We start from the raw sequence: 18,819 nt of genomic DNA, 5'->3' as shown, positions 1-18,819 counted from the left end.
GTTTGTTGTTGTCAATAGTCATAAATGTACAGGTGCTACATTCTGTAATATGCGGTTGCACAGTAAGATGAAATTATGTGTACATCTGCTTTGCTTAACACACTATACATTCCTGAAAAGTGCTTAATCTTAGAACGTGGGAGTCAGGCTCTGGTATTTCTGTTGAATTTCTCTGTGTGCCATCTATGGTCTACACTGCAGCTTCGGTAAAGCCATCACAAGGAGCAAACAACAGATACCTCTCTGCGCATTGGCTTTAGAGTAAATCCAGGTGCTAAAACACGAGCCCCATGGTGTAGGCAGATGGCTCCAGGCACTCATTTCTCACTCTGCTCCTTCCCATGTGTTGAGCTGCTGCAGGATTCAGAGCAGGGGAGGTGGCAACAAGACTGTGGCAGGCACTGAGCTTCTGGCCCCCCCACCGGTTGCAGATCCTGCCCTTCTCTTGCAGAAGAAAGTAGCCTACCCTGCTTCCCTCAGCAGCAGAGCTGCCTGTTTCTGTCCCACAGGTTTTCTAAATGGAAACGTATTTTAATCTCACTGGGGAGTTGACCATGAGAGGAAGCTCTGCAGATGCACCTCAAAGCCAGCTGACCTGACGTCCCACCACAAAAAGCACAGCCACAGGCCATGCTGCCTCCCTGTCACTCTCTACCTAGCTTTTAAGAACCACCCTAAGCATAGAATATATAGCCAAAACCACAGCATAGAAAGGATGCAACGTGCAACACACGGTGGAGATTCTGCATTTCAGCCACCTGTCACACAGCTCAGAGGTTTTGTCGCATGGCCTGAGCTGGCTTGATGGGCTGCAGGAGATGCCTTAAGGTCTAATTTGATCAGCTTTATTCATGTCAAACCTTGCTTTTGTCTCAGTTGTCCATCAGAATTCAAGAAGGCTGCTCCAGTCAGTGAAGCAGTGCAAGTGTTGGCTGAACTAGCCCATCAATTGGAGTGTGTCGGTGTAGAATGCCAATGGGAACATTAGAAGTCTACAGCCATAAATAAAAATGGATATGCAGAGAACATATAGCTCTTTTCTCTGCAAATAAAATATTTGTCAGTTGTGTTTTTCAGAGCAGGTTTGTGTGATTTTGTTTTCTTCTCCACAGTGGGACAGTGTGAAGATACATAAGATACATCAAAAATGCTTCAGGTGTTGTCTACTTTATAGGAATGATGGATTTTGGTTTTTAATCAGTTTATCCTCAAGGGGTTGTTAGCTGCATTGTTTGCATAGTCAAGTGGTCCCAATGAAAAATAAAAAAAGCAGCTGGGACAGTGCAGAGAGAACGCTGTGATTCTAATTTATTTTTTAAAGGCCCTTGGTCAGAAGTATAGCAATTCAGATATCCCCGTTTGAAACCAGCAGGGAAGATTTGTTAAGGAACAAAAGCTCCAATTAGTATTTTCCACACCCTTTCACAATTTTCTCTCCTGCTTTTGGCTCTGAAACCCTTTATACCAGCCCCTTTGTGCTAGTGAGAGATGCTGGGAGGGCTCGAGGGGGCTGGGAGTGGGCTGCGTGTTTGAAAAGATGGCACCAGGGCCATAAGCATGTCATCCCTTGTAAGGGACAAAGTATCTTCTTCAAAGTCAAGTAGCTCCTAATTGGGCCTGAGCTGAGAAAATGGAGCGGGGGCTGCGCAGGGGCATTACCTGCGTTGGCGGAGAGGCGAGCCTGGCGGATGACCACCTGAGGGCCGATCGGCGTGGTGGGCTGCAGCTTGTGCAGACCCTTGGCAATCTGAAGAAGTTTGCTGGAGGCATCAATCCAATATAGGAACCGGTCAATCAGGAACACAATAGCAGCTGCCGTCACGCAGTCCTTGACCACGATGGAGGCTTTCAAATAAACCTGAAAAGAACACCAGCGCCACGGGGCAACCTTGGAGAAATTCGCCTCGCAAAGGCTCAGCTAACTGTTTACAGAAAATATTCAGCTTTAGTAATCCTCCGCCTAATGGTACTGCCTACCTGCCGTTTTAAAGCAGATTGAATATCCTTAACCATTTGCTGTAAGGCAGTCACACAGTTTTATAGCAAGTAAACTACTGAATATCCCGAGAAGCAAATACTCCCTGGCAATTAAAAGGCTGTCTCAAAATTTCTATTCACCTTATAATCTTTATGTTCCTAGGCATTTATACAAAGGAGTAAGTCTTTCTGGCAGTGATCAGATAAGATTTATTATAACCTATAATTATGACTGTTTCTGGTCATATTTTCATTTTTAGGATAGGAAGGTTCCAGCTGTTAATTTTGTTTGAACTGTAGATATCGTTCCTGATTTTTTTTGGCCTTTCTAATTGTTTTTTAGTATTTGGAGCCACATAATTTGGTGGTCTGTTAATGAATTTAAATCATGCCCAACAAATTAACAGCACTAATAACAATTAGTTTAAAAGGAGGACGTGAGTCTGGAAAGACTGGAAATGGCCACTATAGCCATTGTCCCAGATGGAGCTCAAGCCATCTATACAGAGACAGGAATCACCACTGTCTTGTGCGTAGAAAGTAAACTGAGGCACGCACAGCTCAGAAAATGCCTTTTCAAACCATTTCTGAAAAAAGCAAGGCTCTTGGAATATGCGTGAACATGCAAATGTCTACCGGGTCTGCTATCACTGCTGCTGGTTAGCTGGTGCTCCCAGTAGCTTTAGTGGGAGGACTACATTTCAGTGCCAGCTTTCCTTTTCCTCTTTTTCCTTAGAAGTCCCCTAGGAAACAAGTAACTAACTCATGGGGGACATATAGCTCTCCATGGGACCAGGCCCTAAATATATGCAACCAGCATCAATGCAGCATTAAGACCACGGGATCAAACACTCCTTTGTACACCACAAACAAACAGGCCAGGAGTCCAATGTCTTTCCCTTGGAGGTCATCTTTAATGATTTCTAAGTCTATATGAACTATCTTGGATTCCCACAGTGGCTGAGCCATCACACCAACATGAGGAATCAGCCAGAGCTCCTGAGGTAGGACGTTGTTGAGGGGACAGGAGGCCAGGGAGACAGCCATGAGGAGGCACATAGCCTCATTGTGGTTGCAGAAGTCCACATAGATCTGAGGACATCTACCAAAAAAGTGACCCCTTTCCACGGTGGGCAGGGGTCAGCACTCCTGCTGATCGATCAAGGAGGTGTTCTACATGTCTGACACATCGAGGTGCTTCTTTTTGTACAGGTTTGTCATGTAGGGTGTGGAGGACAGCATCTGGTCCATCATTTCACTGGAACACTTTCCTGGTGCAATCATGTTTAGCTAGCACAATGAATGACTAATAACACTGCCTCGAGCCTTCGCCTTCCTATCATGTGTCAAAACCTCTCTGTAGCACAGAAGACAGGATAAAGAGTACAAAATGATGCCTCTAGACTCATCTCTTAGTTAGATTCTTACAAAATTGCTGCAAACTATGAAGAAGGCAGTGGAGGGGAGAGGCACATCGCTTCTGAAATACAGCTTCAGTTATGGAGCCTCGTGGGTGCCAAATGCAGCCCTGACCTGTCTGGTCTACATGGTCTCCAGCCATTTCTCATCAGCCTCACATTGCCTATGGAGAGTCTGGCCTTCCACTGCATGGCTTTAATCAATCATCTGGGAGGTGGCTGTGGCCAAGTTCTGCTTCGTGGTGTGGTAAGTCACAGGAGGAACAAACCAAACCAAAACAGAAGACAGAGAACACCTTAAACCACACGAAGCCTCCACAGAAAAAGGATGCGTTTCTCATCTCATTCATGTCAGCAAGTAACTCTACTAACAACAGAGTTAAAGCAACACAGGGGAGAGAGGATTGGGCCCCACAGCACCATCAGAGGATGAGAGACTGGCAAGAAAACTTTGTCCAAATCTATACTAAAACATTGAGTTTGGCAGCTGCCTCCCATTTTTGTCTTAGCATCCGTCTCCTTCCTTGTATAAACACATGGGCAGAGCCAGAGAGACACCAAGGTCCGCTAAATGCTTTAGACACAACTAGGGCTTCTCAGGCACACCCCTTGGGCTCCTCCCTGCCTAATTTCTATTCTCTTTGCTTTTAGCCAAGAGCTCCACAATCTGACAACAAGACTTGTTCTTGCTTTATAGCAGCATAACCCCCATCTGATCTGGGGGAGGAATCGTAGCAGCCTGACCAAATGACATTTAGTAGTTTCACAAGCCCAGAGCCCTCCGCGGTGCAGGATAAAGCCCGTGTCAAACGGTTTGGAAAAGAGCCTACAGTATATGGCAGGAAGGCCGGCTTGTAGCGCTGATCTGTTGCAAGTATTTGCTAGCTTGTTTGCACTTCAGTGAGGTGGATTTGTACAAATTTCCTTTTTTTCCTGAGCCCGAGTTGGATTTTCTAAGAGGCTGGCACTTGAAAAGGATTCCTGGAGCCGGACACGCACAACTCCACTTGTGCCACTCAACAATGGAGGAATCCCCCTCTCTAGGCACCTGTAAACTGACACTGCAAACCAGCCATTCGAAATGCTCATGAACAGGCCATATATTTAAGCACAGAGCATCGCCTAATCTATTTTTTTCCTCCCCTTCTTCCTTTAATAGATTGGAGCACAAAAGCCTGAGAGAGGGTGACCTACCAAACAAAAGGGCCTTTGAGTTCCTAGGAAAAGTAGACTTGGAGGAGGATGGAAGGAATCCAAGTGGCCCTATTATTTCCACTTGCACTAATTAGACATTTTTCTGTCAGCTATTGAGCACTGCTGAGAGGCCAAACTCACTGAATTCATTTCTAAAGTGTTTACAGAAGTTTGCATCTGTTTGTGTCTCTTCAGGAGGAAAATAAGCACTTCAATAGCATTGTGGAAAATCTAAACGAAGCATCCTATTCTGAAGGGCTTGGCAGTCTTGCAGCTGCATAACTTAACTCTCCGCTCAATGCTGAAACCTCTTGTGTCCCTCTCCAAAACCAAATGGACACAAAATGTAGAAAAGTCAAGCCAGGGAGAGAAACTCGGCTTTTTTTTTTTTCTTTTTTTTTTAAAAAAAGGCAGGGCTGCATGCTGTGTGGCACACAGAAACATGGTTCGATGTCAGCCTTTGCATTTATGTCCCCCTGTTCTGAGCTGTACACCGAGAAATTAATACCCGCTCCTTTTATTCACTGCCAACTCGTGTGGCTGTAGAATTCCTCAGCACCTACAGCTAGTGCACCGTCCTGCTGGGCACACACACGAACACGCACAAAGACACTTGCGTCGCCACTCTTAAATGAAACACACGGCTCCCTGTCACCCAGCCCAGACCCAGGGAAACTCTATTGACTTCAAAGATGTCTCAGCCTACCCCAACACAATCAGAAACTCGGCGCCGCTTGCCGCATACAGACACTTTGTTCTGCATAGCAGGCTAGTGCCATAAACAGATTTACTCACTTTCTTTATCACTTTAAAGCCTATGTAGATGCATTGAGAGAGAGAGAGAGAGAGAGGTATGCACGCACTTTGTTTTCACATCTGTGTCCATGATGTGAAATGCATATGTCTAATTGAGTTTATGACACAAAGGGAGCCTCGCGGCTGGGAAGTGGAATCAGGTGGTGACAGAATTAAATTTGCACGAGATTTCTATACATGGACCATTGGGGGAAAATGCAAAACAGCCTTTAGTGAAGGGTTTTTCCTTAATGGCGATGAGTGGGAGGGTGTGCTGTTTGCATGGTTTCCTGCATTAGTGGGTTAGCTCCTCCTCACGCTGGGGCTGAAGTTTGGGTCCCAGCTTTGGGTTCAAAGCCACGATGCCTCCTTTGCATGGACAATGGGGGCTGCCCCCAAGAGAGGGGAGAAGCTCAGAACTGGGGCCATCTGGCACTAGAACTGGCAGGAAAGCGTCAAAGGGAAATTATTGGTGCATAGTAAATGAGGATGAGGAGGAGGGGAAGAAAATAGGGGAAAATCTTTATGTGGCAGCTGATGTAAGAGGAATTACAAGCCCAAATAAATGAAATATTGATTTAATCCACTCTCTCTGCGCTCTTTATAAAGCGAGGATCCCATAGGCAAATCTCCCCCAGCCCAGTCTGCAGGCTTGGGAGGGCCCCCTTTGGGAAAACGCCTCTGCAAACAGTGAGGTTAGAAATCAGGGGCAGGAATCATTTCATTTCCAGAGTATCCCCACAGTTTTGCAGACACTCTGGATTCCCGTGTTTGCTTATATCCATTCACCTCAGACTATTTCACTCTTTTTTTTTTTTTTTTTGTTTGTGGCTGAGCTTTAAAATCTTAGAAGAATCCCCAAGAGAAGTCAACAAAGACATTCTAATTCTGCACACAGGGCAGGAGTGTCAGTAGCACATACTTCCAGGTACTCTATTTCTCTCCCAAGAGCTGTTCCTAGTTAGCACTTCACTGAACCCTAACAAATTGCCCGGTTTTCTTTTCCCCTACATTCGTTCCCTGTCAGATTAAACACAGAGTCACAACACCAATGGATCTGGCTGAAGTCTCACCCTTTTACCCCACGCACTGTTTGCAAAGCCCGTCTTTCCAAGAGACCAAAGCTGCTGTCACCTCACGGGACTTCTCTATCAATCTCTGCCTTTCATCTGGCAATCAGAGCCCACTCAGCGAATAACAATGAATTAAGCCTCCTACCACCTCTGCGATGGGCAGAAGAAAGCAGGTCCATGATGTGCAGATGGATACACTTGAAACACAGGACAGTCAAGTCACACAGTAAATAGCTGCAGACTGAGGAATAAGAAACTTCTGGACACTTTCCCCTCCGCTCAGAGCAGCAGAGAACCCTATTTAATGGCTTGAGCTTCTGAAGCTGTTAATTAGCTCAAGTTATTCATCCTGAAGGCAAAGGGTGTTTATTCAATGACAGCAGCATTAGGTCCATTATTAGCAGCTCAAAACACCACAGAATCAGTCAGATTTTTTTACAACCGACCACATCTTGCTTCACAAACTGAGAAAGTACTAGAGTGAGAATGACCCCCACTTTTATAAATAGCTTTTTTTTTTTTTTTTTGCAATTTAACTTGCCACTGATTTAATTTTACTATTATTGGTATGTTCCACATGCCGCCCTTGGCTTCTGCTGTCTGCGGGACATTGCCATCTGCAGGGAGCAGAGCTCCAGCAGCCCAGTGCCCGGATTGTCCCTTGGACAGGACCAGCTCCCATGCTGCAGCCCCATCCCTTGCAGGGCATGGACCCACAGCCATTGACACCCAGCAGAGAAGGCACCATCCCTACACAAGCTGCTGTTTGCATGTAGCTCTCAGAGCTGCTCATGGATAGAGGTGATGAAGGGCATGCACCTACCTGTGAGGGAAAGTGGGACAACCACCTATGTGATAACTTGAGAGGTCTCAGGAGGGCGGAAAGCAGCAGGTGGCTCAGGCTGCTGAACAGCAGCATTTCGGGGCAAGGGCAGAAGAACAACTCTACAAAGTGCGGAGGAAGCTCCTCGAGTGGGAGTTCCTATGGGCCTTGTTACCTGACAAGGCAGTAGGGATTTGGGGTAACCAGAGTCATCTGCAAGAGGGCCTCATTTTTACTTCTTACTAAGGATAGGTGCAGCAATAATTTTGTGGCCCTGATTTGTCCTGCCATGCTCAAGCTCTAGACTATAAACTATTGTGGTGATTCCCTGTGGTACATTAAAAGACTATGTTGAAGTATATATTTCAATACTCAAAAATAGCTAAGTGCCAGTGACAGAACCACCCCCCTGAGAGGGCAGCATCAAGACTGCTAAATCAGCTAAAATTCCAGGAGTCTCTTTCCTAAATCTGTGTTCTCAAAACAGAAATCCATTTGAGAAGTAATTTAATTTGGAAGGAAAACACAACATATAGCCATCTCAGTAATACATTTCCAGGAAGAAAACACTTCACAAAGTTGCATTGGAGAACAGGAAACCCTACCCGTAAGCAAAGCGAACTGGTATCTCCACAAGCACCCAGGATCAGACTTCCCATTTTTAAATTCTGCTGCAGTTTTCCCACATAGGCAGTGGAAGACCAAGTGCTTTGCAGCACTACAGGCTGGCAGCATCAGGGCAGTCACCCTGCACAGCTGAAGCTCTTCTATTTTCATCCCGCAGTTTTGCCAGCAGTGCAGCATCCCCAGCCCTGGGCATCATAAGTGAAAATGAGACATCTGCCAGCCTCCTGTGCTGACAGGACATCAGCTCTGATACTTCTCATTTACAAAGCGACAGAGATCATGCATTGTAAGGGAGACTGGGATGCCACCAGTTCCCTCTCATGCTGAATTCAGCTCACAGTCACAGCTGTCCTGTACGTCACCCTTCGTTCCACTAGGATCACCTAAGAAGAGCTCTTATGAGGCAGGTAGCAAAAGGTCAGCCTGAACAACTAGGATCCCAGGGCTACGATTTAGGGCTTTAATTCTCCCGTTACCACACCAACAGGTAGAAAGAGAAGAAAACTAAATCCTCAGGCCCTTCTTTAGTTCTCTTTCAAAAGCTCCCACCTCTCAAGTGCCACACAGATCTAAGGGCAGTTAGGGCAGGTCCCTCAGAATGGTTTCCCTAATGATAATCCACCAGCACATAATTAGCCAAAGCCCAGGCAAGGGCTGTGGGGACTCATTTTCTAGTTTTTCCAATATTCCCATTAACTCCAATGAGATTCCACGCCAGCAGGGCCAGGATCCACTTTTCCCTGTGCATGGCAGGGAGCGCGGGGTCAGCCTGCGCAGCTCCCTGCAGCGGGTGCAGAGGTACCTGCAGGATCCCCGCTTTTGGGCAGCCCTGGTAGCACAGCACCAGCAGCACCCCTGGGGTGAGGGCTCCCTGTGACCCACTGCACACAGCTGGAGACCTGACAGACACGCATGGCTGGCGTACCCCACAGATTTAACGACATTTTAATAGTCCATTTAAACATTAACGGCAGATCATTTTTCTCAGTATCGTTCCACAGGCAAGCCCTTGGATGATGAAAGCTGGGACTTTCCTTTTGCATTGTTACTGTACCTACCCCAGCAGACCCTGGTCCATGGCTGAATGCCTGAGCCTGGGTACAGGAACTATTGATACATGCGATAAAACTAAAGTGAAGCCCTACATCATTGCAATAGCTTTGAAAACAGGTTCTGATCTTGCAAAAAATAATTAAAATATCAATGTTGCATGAATAACCCCACAAGACAACTACTTGTGTGCATAGAGTTGTCCTTCAATGAAACCTGCAATAGGGTTTGTGGGATCAAAGCCTACGTGTACATGGACATGTTGCCCTCTATTGGCTGGTAATTAACTGAACGTAAAGACATTTCCATCCCTTCACACATGGGAGATCTGCAGGAAGGTTCACAACAGCAGCCTCTGTTTTGGAACTGCAGCCCCAGTCCTAACCCCACAGAGCATTTGTTAGTTACAGAGACAAAGTAATCCCTCCTTATTTATATTTGTCAACAAGGATTCCATTACAATTGATTTTACTTTGATGATAAAAACAAAAATCCCAGTGCTTCCTAGTTTTTGCTTTGGATACAAATGTTGGTTATTGCTCTTCAAGCCTTAGTGCAGATTCCCACTAAAGGGTTGTTCAGGCTGGGAGGGAGGGCTGCAGGATGGGCCTGGTTTGCTACCCAGTGGCAGTGAAGCTGCTAGGAAAATGTGGCAAACAGTATGTTGAGCTTGTTGAATTGAGGTGTCCTTTGCTTTAGTTGGTGAACGCCTGGCAGGGAAAACAAAAACTAAAACCATACCGCCCCAAGAAATCCAAAATACCCCATCTTCTATAAGATGCAAAGATTTTGTAAAACCAGAAGTGCTGATTTGCCTCAGGAATTACAATAAATCCATTGCCTCAAAATCCCTAGGGAGGTTCAATAATTTCATATAGCACAGAAAGAAGAGGAAAAACAATATGTTTGCATCCACTGCCAGAATCTGCTGCAGCAGCAGCACAACTCCCGTTGAACTGAGGCTGCAGTGGGGGAGTACCAAGGAAAGCCTGGCTTGCTCCTTCCTACCACCCCCTGAGCTGTTTTTGCCATGTTTTCTTACTGCCTCAGTCAGCGTGTAGAAGTAGTGAGCATCCCACGGCAGAGGTGAAGAAGAGTACTTTAAAAGGATGCAGGTGCAGGTGGCTTTGCCTTCTTGACATGTTAAACTAGCATGCAGCCGCCAGCAATGGGTATCCCACTTTTTAAAGTGCAACACTAAGGCAAACCCTTGAAGCCAAAGCCTAATCCGCTTACTCACTGTGCTGGTCTCATGGAGCTTTTCAGCCTACTCGCAGAGTAAAACATCCTCATGGTGAGCGCTGCTTGCCCGCTCGGCCTCCTCGTAACACTGCCAGTGTGTTATGGTAATGAAGTGCCTTTCATTCATGGATCTCAAAAGCACTTTTTAAATATAATGAATTACGGTTTATGAGCTTATTGTAAGCATGGCAAATTAAAATAAACAGAGATGAAAAAATTTAAAGGTCTTTCCGAACAATAAATCGACAAAGACTTATTTTTTTCCTTCGGGGAATTAAATTATCCTTCTCTGTCTCATGCCAAAAAAAAAAAAAAAAGTTGTTTGGACTTTTATCTTTCCTCATCACACTGTAATCACTTCTCTTCAGCCTCATTTCAAACCCCCCCCCCAGCTTTTCATTCAATGAACTGAAGCAGCCTTTGCTCTGCCTTGAAATTTTATTTAAAAAAAAAAAGGGAGGGGGGAAGGAATGCATGAAGGGGAAAAAAATCCCTTTTCCTGAGTAATACTAATAATACAGGTCAAAATGTCAGTCTATCTACAATTAAATGGAAAACAAAAAAGGTTTTCCCTTTTTCCCATGGTACAATGGCACTGGAATATAAATTACCGATGAAGATGAAATAATACTTCAAAGCACATGGGGAAAGGCAGCACAATGTTTACAAAGTATTTTTAACTGCAGGATGAAACATTGAAGACAACGGTAACCAATGGACTTCAGGGGGTGTCGGTGAATAGTCTAAAACTAGCATGCGGTAGGATTTTAGGTCCCTATGGTCTATGACCCCACGATATGCTTTGTTTAACAAAGGCAGCTGCAGTTATCAACAGATGTTTCAGCAATAAATAATTGGTATCATCTCAGAAAAGATCCGTCTACCTGGGGAGAGGGCATAATGCTGCAAATACTGCTCTGCTATTACAGCCACATTAATCTCCCATCTAGCCAGGTCTCTCAGGGAGTTTACTGCAGGTGTTTATCCTGGGAGAGAGCAGACAAACGCTCCCAAGTTAGAGCGCTGTGTGGGGATTGTAAAGGAGGTCAACCTCTGCCATAAATTTCTGTCTAAGGCCACACACACCAAAGAGAAAAAGAAAATAAATACCCAAGCAGCAGCCGCTCCCCGCCTCCCCCGCCTGCCCACCCCAAGCAAACTCAGGGTTCCCGTAATGTGGGATGCTGGTGATGGGACGCTGGGGCTGACACCTCGCAGCCCTGCAGTTGGCTTTTCTGAGCCTCTCATTGCTATTAAAAGTAATCTTCGTCCTCACACAAAACTTGCTGGCCTTACTCGGGCAGGGCTCTCTCTGAAGCAGGTGAAATCTCCCTGCCACCTTGGAGTTAACAGCAGTTTTGCAGATGGATTTCAGTGGGGTCAGACTCTCCCTACCCCAGCCACCAGATTTTCAGGCCGAACTGCCTCTTCCCATTAGGACTGGGATTGTCTTGGCTTCAGACATGCACCACTGTAAGCACAAAAACCCCCTCACAAACCTCATCTTTACTTCATGTCTGTCCTGCCAAAGGGATACTCGTTAGCCTAGAGACTAAGTTTACCACCGAAAAGGGAGTCCTCTGATTGCTACAAGTCATGTCTGACGTGCCTCCAAGAAAATCAGAAAAGCAAAAAGCAATGCACGTTTCTTGCTGCTTTCTAATCTTCAAGCTCAAAATGATCATCACCTTACAGCAGGGGCATCAAGCTCATTTTCACTGGGGGCCCCATCAGCCTCATGATTGCCTTCAAAGGGCCGAATGTAGCTTTAGGACTGTATAGATGTAGGAGTAGTTACAGGTTGACACCCCTTCCTTACAGGACAGGATTCCCATGCACCATCTGGTATCCTGCAACTCCTACATAGCTAAGTATCCTTTAATCACAGGAGAAGTCGCGTTAAATTCTCCCCTTTCCTGCTTAGATTTTGGCCAGCTTTAGTCCCCAGAGGGAACCTGTCAAGTAATTTTCTTGAAAAAAAGGAAAAACAGGTGATGAATTGTGCAAGCCCTACTAAAGTGAATAAACCTCACTGCCTCCTAGCAGCACTGAATTAAACAAGGAACATGGCTCTCTTCAAACTCATGTTTTTTGTAAAACTTCATGCAAACATTTGCATTTTAATTTTTATTATAATGCTGGCTCTTCAGGGAAGAGGTGAACATTGCCTTAGTGGAAACAGACCCAGAACTGCCCTGTGAAGCCAGAGGAACTGAAAAACCAAGCACCCAAACTAACGTGGGTTGACCACAAAAGTGGGTAGAAACAGCATAAAAAGTCAAAGTCATTGCTGCATACTTAAATGGACAGGGTTGTTGTTCTGCAGGGTGCTCAATACATGGACAATCCCTATATGTTTCTGGGACCACTCCCAGACAAGGCAGAGCCAGCGCGCTCTGCTCTGCGATGTCTTTGTCATTGCCATCTAGGCACTTTTTTCCTTGCATAGCAGCAGCCAAATGCCCAGACATACTCAAAACTTCACCACTTGAATCAGTTTCATCTTCTCTGTGTCAGGAAACCACATAAAACTGCAGGTACCAGCAAGACCTCGAACCAACAGCCTTGTGTGGCCACGAGCTACGTAGCCAATGGACCAGAAGCCTAACAGTGAGGCAGAACTGCCCCTGATCTTACACCCTTGGGGTCACACAGCAGTGGAGAGAAGGACCTTCCTCTCCTTTGAAGAAGCAGTGGTGACATAGAGATGAGCTGTCTCACAAGGAGGAGGAAACCAGGATTCACACATGTTGCTTCAGAGCAATTTCAATGAAAAAATCCGAAAGCAAAAGTAACCTCTGGATCCTTCCCTTGTCTGAGGACCGAAACAGATAAAAGTCACATCTCTACTTTGGCCCTTAGACCTTTCTTAGCAGCCCCTTCCCAACACAGACTTGCCCACCTCTGCTTGCCAGGCAGCTCCTCACCTACTGCAGTTACAGTGCAGAAAAACAAGTCCCTGAACCCACAGGGGCTTTGCACACCCTCAGATACCTCAGCGGGACATTTTATGCAACAGGTGTGTTGAACTTCATACCAGCAAATGAGGGAGCCTCACGCTGATCATATCTTGCAGGTTTGTTTTGTCTTCTGGGCCTACATCTTGTTTGTATTGCCACCTCTCTGGCACAAAGGGCCACTTCATTTCCTTTGCCTCCTCCAGAAGGGTCCTCAAGTCCTCGGGAAGCAAAGCTGAAAAGATCAAAGTACAGGTCAAGGTATTGCAGTCTGTTCAGCCGTATTGTTTCACAGAGCACCCACCCTGCAAACAAGCATACCTTCCCTCCTGCTCCCAACCTACCTTCTCCCAGTTGCTGCCAGCTCTTAGCCCTTGCCACCAGCCTTTTCAGGAGGGAAGGTGAGCTGGCCTCTCATCCCTCACCCTTGGCTGCTTTGCCCTGCAGGTAAATGGCAGCCACCAGCCATTAAAAAGGTTTTTAGGAGGAAGTCCCGCTGGCTGGTGGCTGTGGGCGTGAAGAGCTCCTCCAAGAGAGAAAGGAGAGAACCCATTCCCCCCTGTCAGAGCAAATGAAAAAAAACCTGTCTCCCTTGCTCAGGACTGCCTTTAAGATCTTGCTTGCGGCAGTGGCACAGCCAGCTTGAAAAGCCACATCCAAACTGAGAGAAACCCTGACCATATACAGCAATTAGACAAAGATCTAAAGGGTTGTAATGAATAACGAGCACAGACCCTTGAGAGTAATTGACTGATAATTCATTAAAAATGCTGCTGGCTTGAGTTACTCAACCTACTCTTATAGTAGCAGCCGTAAACTACAGGACACACCTTCCCTCAGCACAAGAGAACCCACTGCTATAGCAAGACAAAATCATTTCAGCCACATGCATGGGAACCACCATTAACACTGCAGTGCCCAGGAATGCATGGCAGATACCAGCTGAAGCCTTTTGATGAGATTCACTGTTTGAGGCTGATGCAACTTCCTTGAAGCCAGCTTAGCCAAGTAATTCACAGCAGCTGAGGAACTTGAGCTTCTGCATTTCTCTTGCAGTTTGCAACAGAAGTTAAAAATAAGTTAAAAGGACAAGGTGCCCCTGCTCCATGCCTGCTCCTACCAACAGGCACAGCCAGCATGGAGCTGCACAGAAACCCCAGTCCTCATACCTTTCACCTGAGGATTCCCAAACCCTACCCAAAGCACAGCTTACCTCCCAACTGGAAAGACCAAGCACAGAGGAGTCAAAAGACAGACTTTTTGATGAGGGTAAAGTATTCCTGTCCTACTCAAAGTGCAACAAGAGGGAACTACCTCAAGTTGAAACAGGGAAGGTTTAGATTTGATATTAGGGAAAATTTCCTCATGGAAAGGGTTGTCAAGCACTGGAACAGGCTGCCTAGGGAAGTGGTTGAGTCACCGTTCCTGGAAGTGCTTAAAAGATGTGTAAATGAGGTTCTTGGGGACATGGTTTAGAGGTGGACTTGGCAGTGCTAGGTTAATGGTTGGACTCGATAATCTTAAAGGTACTTTCCAACCTAAACAATTCTATGATTCTACTCCCAGCTCCCAGGCACTGAGCCTGGGCTGACCTGTGCCTACTCCTTCCTCAGCCTGGCCCTTCGCCTCTCAGCACAGTGCGTAACCAGTGGCTTCAGTTGGATCTCTGACCTGACCCGACTAAGGATGTCACTGCTAGTAGGAGAACACAGCTAGAGATCTGGGCCCAGATTTGTCCCTTCCTTTCAGCTTCCTTTCACATTCATTCTCCCTGAATCAGCAGTGAAACTGCAGCCTGAGTGTGTGCTGTGCTAACCACTCAGCCAGGCAGCCCCTTTGGCCAATAAAAGTGGATTAACAGGGATTATTGACCAGATGGGGTTAATGGTGATCATCAGCTGCACATCTAGCTCCTTCTGGCCATTAATCCTCAGGAAAAACCTGCTCAGAGACCATAATTGCTTTAACAGAGCAATGCAATAAATGTATTACTACATATTTTTTAATCAATACTCTATGGATGACTGTAGAAAAAGCACTACCTAAAAATTCGATGTCATGATCATATTACTGTGCGCTTTTCCTGGGAAAAAGTGGGAAGTCATATATTTAGGGCCCTTTTCCAAAAGTCGCCTTTAAAACTATATCACTTTATCCAGCCCAAGTTTACTCACTTGTTGCTGCAACTCTGGACACGCTTCCCATTGCACATCACAGCTTCACAAGTTTCCCTGCCCTTCTGAAATGGTGTCTAGAGAGGCTCAGCCCTCTGCAAGTGGCAAGGTGGCCAAGGGGCAGGGCTGGAAGGGAGCAAGCAACCACCCTCACACTTCTCATGGCTCCCACTGCAAAATCAGCACATGAGCAGGGACACCCACCGCACCACAAGGAGCACAAAATGAGGAATGGAGGGATTTATCCCCTATGTAGAAAGGTCAGAAGGATGTTAGTACTCATAGAGCTTCCCAAGATCTTCCCTAAAGAAAAATGGGGAGTGCCTGAAGGGAGTCACAGCACGCACCACTGTAATGTTTACCCATATGATCCCATAGGACTGGCTTTTGGGGGAGAATTTAGAGAAACAGAAATGGGATGCTTACAAAGGCAGCCTTTCTGTCTCCTTCTCTACCACCTTATTCAGTCTTTCCCACACAAACTCATGCTTACTTAAATAATGTTAAACCAAGAAAAAGTAATAGTGTCAGTAACTATGGAAATAATGGCATAACACGGATGTTAGCATTCTCTCTAAAGCATAAAAGGTATTACTGCTGTTGTCTTGTTTTCTGTGTTATCCTTAGTTAAACCTCAATCCTCCTACTTGATGCACTGAAGAACAAAGAACATGGCCAAATTCTTTCATATTGAACTTTACTTTTTTAATAGAGGCATCTCCAGCAGTCACTACTGCTGAGCTGGTTAGAAAAGGAAACCAGTGTAACATTTTCAGAAGGACTTGGTGATCTAGAAACCTTCAGACATCTTTGGGGTTGGACATTCATGTAAGCCTAGCATGATGCCACTTCCAGCCTGGCTCCAGATCTAGTTGTCACCGCACGGAAATAAACACAGCGTGTAAATGACCATGGGATTATGTTGAATTGCAAGAACATCCACTAGAACCACACAAACCAGTTAGGGAGCTAGTGTGAACATCCACTAGAACCACACAAACCAGTTAGGGAGCTAGCATGAACATCCACTAGAACCACACAAACCAGTTAGGGAGCTAGCATGAACATCCACTAGATGGGAGCTAGTATGAACACACTCCTGTAGATTTTGCCTAAAATCCAACTCTAAGGACACGAGTTTACTCTTGTAACAGTGAATTTATATTGCCTGTGTGAGAACAGCTGATTAACAGTTTGAACGGGTTTAGAAGTTGATCTGAATGATTTCTAGCCTGAAAAAAAGAGAAATCCAGACCCATCTAACACCCATTCTGCCCCCTCAAATAAGGCAAGATAAGGATTTGCTCCCCCTCGCCCCTCTCCCCCCCCATTTATGTGTATTTGGCTTTCAGTTCCTCCTGCGCCCGATCTGAGCAAGCCGGGGTGAACAAAGGCAGCGCCGGGAGGAGGGGGGTGAAGAACCCCCCTTGCTTTGGGAGGAGGGGGGTGAAGACCCCCCCCCCCCCCCCGCTTTGGGAGGGTCCCCCCAGCCCGCCCGCGCCGCCAGAAGTGACCCTGGGATAATGTCGCTATTCTGCGGGAGGCACATGTGGACCCGCCGCTCGGCACCGCTGCCTCCGAACCACCTGCCAGAGGAAAAGGGGCTCTCCGGAGCCCCGAGACACCGGCCTGCGAGGAGCCTTCCCGGGCTGGGAGCCCCAGCGGTTATTAATGTCGCTGTCACCGCCCCGCTGCTGGGCTCTTTTTCTTTCTGCTTCCAGGCAGCTGAGAGGAACAGGTCCCTCGGAAAAGCCTGAGCCCTTCACTTCGGGCTCTGATCGCCCATTTCCTGAAGCAGTTTACCTGAAGGACCATGTCTAATTGAGTGATTATAAGGGCACTGATTTACCTTATCTGGAACTAAACTGATTATTTCTCATACTTTGTGGTATTTAATAGGAGAAAAGGAGGGAGGAGGATGAGGGGAAAAAAGCGCTACCTGATTAGGAGTTCAAGAGCCTATTCTAAAGAGCCATAATAAAGCTTAAAAGAATTTGTGGTGAAAAAACAAAGTGCCCTTTGTTGAAAACAAGAAAAGAAGAGAAAAATCTTCCAGTATCCATAACAGAAACCTATACACCACCCTCCACCGCAAACAGACTTAGGTGCTTCAGAAAAAGGCAGCTGACCTCCCAGCAAGAACAAGGATGTTCAGAAAAACATATTCTCAACGGCTCCGCGCTCTGAGACAAACAAAGGATTTTAAAGATCAAATTAACATTATGGCCGAGTCATTCATGCAAACCAAACCCAAACATTATTAACACTAAACCGAAAAAACAGACAGTACTGCAAAAGTGTCATGCAAAGGAAAATCTGCACATGGCTAGATTATTTTTTTTGTGATGCCCTTATTTTTTTTCCACCAGAAATTTCATCTTCATGCTTTACTATATTCTTCTTCTGTATTTCCTGAAGTTATTTTTCTGTGTGGCACAAAGGAATACATAACCTCCCTGCCCTGCACCAAAAAGGTCTAATTCAAACAAGTCCAGCAATTCAAATGTGGGTTTTATTTTGTGAATAAAAAAGCTGTGGCAATTAAGTTACGTAGCCCTCTGGAAGTCTGAATCTAGAGAAAACAAAACTGAGTGTATTACACCCTTTTGTGATTGACATGAACGAATTTTGGGATTTCCACTGGAATTAAGAAACAAGCAATTTTTTTACAAACCACTGTCAAAGCACCACAGCGATACCTAAATAAATGCTGTTTTCCAGCATGTCACGCCAGCATTAGAACAAATGAAGAACCCTTCTATTACAGCTCTCACTAAATACTGCTTCCTCTCCTGGTTATTTATTCCAGCCATTAGCCCACATGGATTTTCTTTTCAGGAGGGATATTGCAAGATTTTTTTTTCTTTGGACACCACTTATAGAGGTCACGCACATTTTACAAGATAAAGATTCAGGCAATGAGCTCTTTAATATATTAGGAGAAGCTGACAAACAGAAAAGGCCCTCCCCCAGTTCCTATGAAAGAAGAGGAAATATGTGCCCTTATTCAGAAGTTGTATCCTTTTTTTCTTTTTTCTTTTTTTTTTTTTTTAATAACTGAAATTTATGTGCATCAGCAAACTTTCAGGCATTGTTCTTCCCAAACTGAACTGTTCCTTGCAGCCTCATGTTTACTGAAGCCTAAAATTAGAACTGACAGCAATTCACTGCAACAAAGTGGGCTTCTTTCCCTGCCTGCCTGTAGCCCGCATCCCATTCATGGCCTCGAAATCCAGGCATCTCTTGACACTCATCTGCCAGGAGAATAAAAATAGGGCAGGGCTCAGGACTGGCCGCTGCTGCCGTGGTCCTGCCGGCTCTCCTGGGGACCTCACCTTGGCACCGCCGGTATTCTCGCTCGTCTTCCTCGCATGTGTCAGCCTTGGCCGACAGGAGCGCATCCAGAGCCCACTTGCACTCCTGCAGCAGCGTGGCCACGGCGTTTTGATTATTCATGAAGGCTGATCCCACTCGGCTGTGAATTGGATG

At 45.9% G+C, this 18,819-nt stretch overlaps 1 protein-coding gene across 1 annotated transcript in view; it reads right to left on the bottom strand.

Annotated features, from left to right (window-relative positions):
• ALPK1 (alpha kinase 1) overlaps positions 1-18,819 on the bottom strand; it is a 33,066-nt gene extending 14,247 nt beyond the window's left edge. The window contains exons 1-3 of the mRNA XM_082051132.1: positions 18,666-18,819; positions 13,237-13,391; positions 1,660-1,858 (exon numbers count right to left, since the gene is read on the bottom strand). Of these exons, the coding sequence (XP_081907258.1) occupies positions 1,660-1,858; positions 13,237-13,391; positions 18,666-18,786 (475 nt within the window). The 5' untranslated portion in view covers positions 18,787-18,819. The remainder of the gene's footprint in view (positions 1-1,659; positions 1,859-13,236; positions 13,392-18,665) is intronic.

Source organism: Streptopelia decaocto (assembly GCF_964273445.1).
Source record: "Streptopelia decaocto genome assembly, chromosome: 4".
NCBI classification, from domain to species: Eukaryota; Metazoa; Chordata; class Aves; order Columbiformes; family Columbidae; genus Streptopelia; species Streptopelia decaocto.
Note: the sequence above shows the minus strand (reverse complement) of the source record. Positions and strands in the feature narration are given on the sequence as shown.